The 4,074-nt window shown below is 43.8% G+C and overlaps 1 protein-coding gene across 6 annotated transcripts in view; it reads left to right on the forward strand.

The window, feature by feature from the left end:
- Window positions 1-4,074, forward strand: part of ZNF106 (zinc finger protein 106) — a 43,764-nt gene that overhangs the window by 35,270 nt on the left and 4,420 nt on the right. For 5 of the 6 annotated variants that reach the window (XR_014513398.1, XM_083449630.1, XM_083449632.1 and 2 more), the window contains exons 18-21: window positions 266-385; window positions 1,412-1,483; window positions 2,442-2,513; window positions 3,492-3,638. Coding sequence is in view for 4 of the 6 variants with exons in the window: in XM_083449630.1 (XP_083305756.1) it covers window positions 266-385; window positions 1,412-1,483; window positions 2,442-2,513; window positions 3,492-3,638 (411 nt within the window). In the remaining 2 variants the exon portion in view is untranslated. Of the gene's footprint in view, window positions 1-265; window positions 386-1,411; window positions 1,586-2,243; window positions 2,514-3,491; window positions 3,639-4,074 lie in introns of all 6 variants that reach the window. The other variant, XR_014513400.1, reaches the window with a different exon arrangement.

Consider the following 4,074-nt stretch of genomic DNA (forward strand, 5'->3'; position numbering starts at 1 on the left):
TTTTGATGAGTATTAATTGTTGATTTATTTTGTTGTTTGTCATCTTTTGTGCATCACCCTGGGCTCTGTTGAGGAAGGCGTGTTTTGTAGAAATAAAAAAATTAAGCTGCAATCGTAAGCTTACTTACCTGGGAGTAAGCCTGTAGAATTAATTAGGAGTTACTTCTGAAAAGACATGCTTTGTATTGCGATGAAATAATGCAATTAAGTCTACATGCTGACCACTTGCATATCCACTTATTTAGTGTGGATTATCTTGTTGCAGACTGGAGAGCTGGTGCGGATTTATAAAGGACACAACCATGCAGTGACAGTTGTGAACATCCTGGGTAAAGTGATGTTAACAGCTTGCCTGGACAAATGTGTTCGTGTTTATGAGCTACAGGTAAAAAAAGAAGATACTTATTCTCATTTCTATTGTTTGTGGTGACATATCACTGCTGGCAGCAGGTGGGGAGTGATGTCCTTTGCTTTTGCTGAAACCTCTTCCTCTCCTAGTGGAATCCAGCACGACAGGACTTTCCCCTCTCTCCTGCCCCCCTGCCCTCTCCAAATCTGCTCCAGAGAGTCAGGAGAACTTCGAGAACAGCACACGGGAGGAGGAGAGGGGAGATAATTCTGTTGGGTAGGCAGAAATACTGGCCCTGTCGGGACACTCTCCTTAGCGCTGTGTGGAATACAACCCAGACAGTTTTCGGCTTGGTGAGATGTAATTTGGAACATCCCTTGTAGTTCCATGCTGGGCTTTAGCAATTAGGAAGTCCTGCAAAAGTTGTGCAGTTGCTGCATGACCTGTTCCTGCCCACTGCATCAAACCCTCTGCAAGTGAGATTGCAGCACAATCCTTCACTAGATGCATCTTTATTCTTAGGTTTGTGTTACAAGTTTGTCATGAGAGCCAGTGTGGTGTAGTGGTTAAGAGCGGTAGACTCGTAATCTGGTGAACCGGGTTCGTGGCCCGCTCCTCCACATGCAGCTGCTGGGTGACCTTGGGCCAGTCACACTTCTCTGAAGTCTCTCAGCCTCACTCACCTCACAGAGTGTTTGTTGTGGGGGAGGAAGGGAAAGGAGAATGTTAGCCGCTTTGAGACTCCTTCAGGTAGTGATAAAGCGGGATATCAAATCCAAACTCCTCCTCCTCCTCCTCAAAAGGTTTGTGAGGTTTCCCAGATAGTCAGATGCCTTCCATTGTTTAAAAACTCTAATTCATTCACCCTCATGTTGCCAGAAGGCAGCAGCATTTTATAGAAAGAGTGAGGTACAGTTGTGGGGCATGGGACACCCCAGGAGGTAGAAGCTCATCATAATGTTCATGCATCTTCTCCTTATAAGCTGCATTTTTTAAAAAATGAATGCTGAACTCTCAGCTTATTCAAATACAACATTTTTCTTTCTCTTTTCTTGTCCCAAGTCCCATGATCGTTTGCAAGTCTACGGAGGACACTCGGATATGATTATGTGCATGACCATTCACAAGAGCATGGTAACGAATACCTCAATTTCCATAAAATAGTGCTTCTCTATCCATGGTTGCGGTTATCCAGGAGTGGCTCCTGCTTCTCATTTGCTTTGTGGGTGGTACTTTGTAAACTAACTACATACTTGGTTCATTCTGGTGGGAGGAGCACCTCATTCTCCACAGGACTGGTGCTGCTATGAAACGATAGGGCTTTTAAGCACCCACCCCCACCAAAAACCCTCAAATGTCAGAAGACTTCCCAAGCAGTGCCTCATGAGACACTTCCACCTGAAAGAATGCAAGCGTACACCTGTAGCTGTCTTTGGGAGTGTACAAAGCTGTCCTGCTTTATTCCAGGGCAGATTATTTGACCATGTAGCCTGTATTGTCTGCTTTGACTGGCAGCAGCACTCTCTGGATTTTTGATCAGAGGAAGACAGACAAAGAGTCACAGGCAAAAGCTGCAGTTCCGTTGTAGCCTTTTTCTTCTGCCTGCATCTCTTTCTCTGTCTGCCTCCCCTCTGACTTTGTCTCAGCCCAGCCCACCCCTTCCCCATTGGTTGTCACACCTGAGGAAAGTGGGTTGCTGCCGCAGCACCCCAGAGAAGAAGGAAAGCAGTCTTGCTACACAGAAAACTACAAGCTGGAGCTGAGCACATACAATTGAATTTGCACAAGTTAAATGCACATGTAATGTGACTATACTGTAAAACAGCTGTTGCTTTTTCATAACTATTAAAACTGAAAGCGATTTAATATTGTCCCTTTTTTATCATGTGTACAGATTCTTTGAAAGAATAACAAATCCAAAAAATAACACACACACACACACCCCGTTTTGTAAACTCCTGCAGATCAAATCAGGAATGTTCAGCTCAGGATGACTTTATAAATTTATCAGCATTGATTGATACATTTAGCATGTTAGTTTTCCTTGTATGCTTTAATTTTGTTGCCATTTAGATCAGTTTCTCTTTTTCAGATCTACACTGGCTGCTACGATGGTACTATCCAAGCTGTGCGGCTCAACTTGATGCAGAATTATCGTTGTTGGGTAAAGGATTTTCTTGTTCCCTTTAGACCGTTTAGAATGGCTTACGTCATGAGCCATATCCAGGCAAAGGGTTAGATGGGGCAGGGGCACACATGGAAACCCCTGCCTTGGGTTTTCCAGATGCTCTTGAGAGATTAGCACAAAAGTCTGTGCTAACAGAGTTTTTAAGTGTGTTCAATTGAGCCACATAGAAACTTCTGTGCTAGATGGAACTCTGCCTTATCAGGTTAAGAGGGAGAGTTTCCTGGTGCATTCAGTTGAATACACATCTCTCTACAGACATCTTCACTCGGCGTGCAAAGATCTCAAGAGCAGCTGACATGTCCGGGGACATGGGGGGGCTTGCATGGGACCCCCCTCTTCCATCTCTTGTTAGCATTAACCACGGCGAACGTATTTGTTGGTTCCAAAATCCATATGTAGGGCCAATCAATGTTACAGGATCATGAACAAGCTTTCGAGCTTTCCAGAACTCTTCATCAGGCTAGATCAGGCTTCCTCAACCTTGGCCATCCAGATGTTTTTTGAGACTACAAATCCCAGCATCCCTGACTACTGGTCCTGCTAGCTAGGGATCATGGGAGTTGTAGGCCAAAAACATCTGGAGGGCCGAGGTGGAGGAAGCCTGGGTTAGATGGTAAACAAAGCAGGATTTGAGGTGGGAAGTTGCTGGTAGTGAGGCTAGGTCATGTGACAAGATTGCAGACATTCAGAGGACAAAACACAGAAAAGGAAAAGGTAGCGTAACATAGCCTCATATGAATGTCTATTACTGCCTCCGACACTCCACACTCTGGCTACATCACCAGCCAGTTTTTGATTTTTATACCATCAAGCCCAATGAATTATAGAGAGCTTAAAAGTTGGCACACTATTTTGTGACATTTTGGTTGACCTAATAAAGCTCTTGACTTTTGGAGCTTTTATGCCATTGTCATTCCATCTCTCTAACGTCTGTCTTAAAACCTCTCTCGCCAGTGGCACGGGTGTTCGCTGATATTTGGAGTTGTGGACCACCTGAAACAGCATTTGTTAAATGACCATACAAATCCAAATTTTCAAACGTTGAAATGTCGCTGGAAGAATTGTGATGCCTTCTTCACTTCTCGGAAATGTTCCAAGCAGGTACGTAGCAGAAGTAGCTGGATTAAACCATCAATTTGAGAGGGAACAATTGAGGTGCAGCGGATACCTGTTATGATAGAGGAACAAATAGCATATTAATATTTTAGGAAAAATACTTTGGTCGTGCTGGTTGGGGCTGATGGAAGTTGTAGGACACCTTGTTGATGGCCCCTGATATATGGAGAAAGGACTGGGCCTACACAAAAAGCAAGGTTGGGCCTGATTTAAGTCTAGATGCAAATAGCACAGTTTTAAATATAGACGGAAAAGGAAGATGAGGTCTTGATTTACGCTAAGGTGTCCCACTTCTACTGTGTGCAGTGCTGCCTTAAAACAAAAGTGAACAAAAAAAAGTGCTTAAATCTTAACATGGGTGTAGAAGTATTGTTTGTACAGGTTGGTAGAAATCTGGTGAAATCTATCTCTTTTTCTCTAG

Source organism: Podarcis tiliguerta (genome assembly GCF_965153285.1).
Source record: "Podarcis tiliguerta genome assembly, chromosome: 1".
Taxonomy (NCBI): Eukaryota; Metazoa; Chordata; class Lepidosauria; order Squamata; family Lacertidae; genus Podarcis; species Podarcis tiliguerta.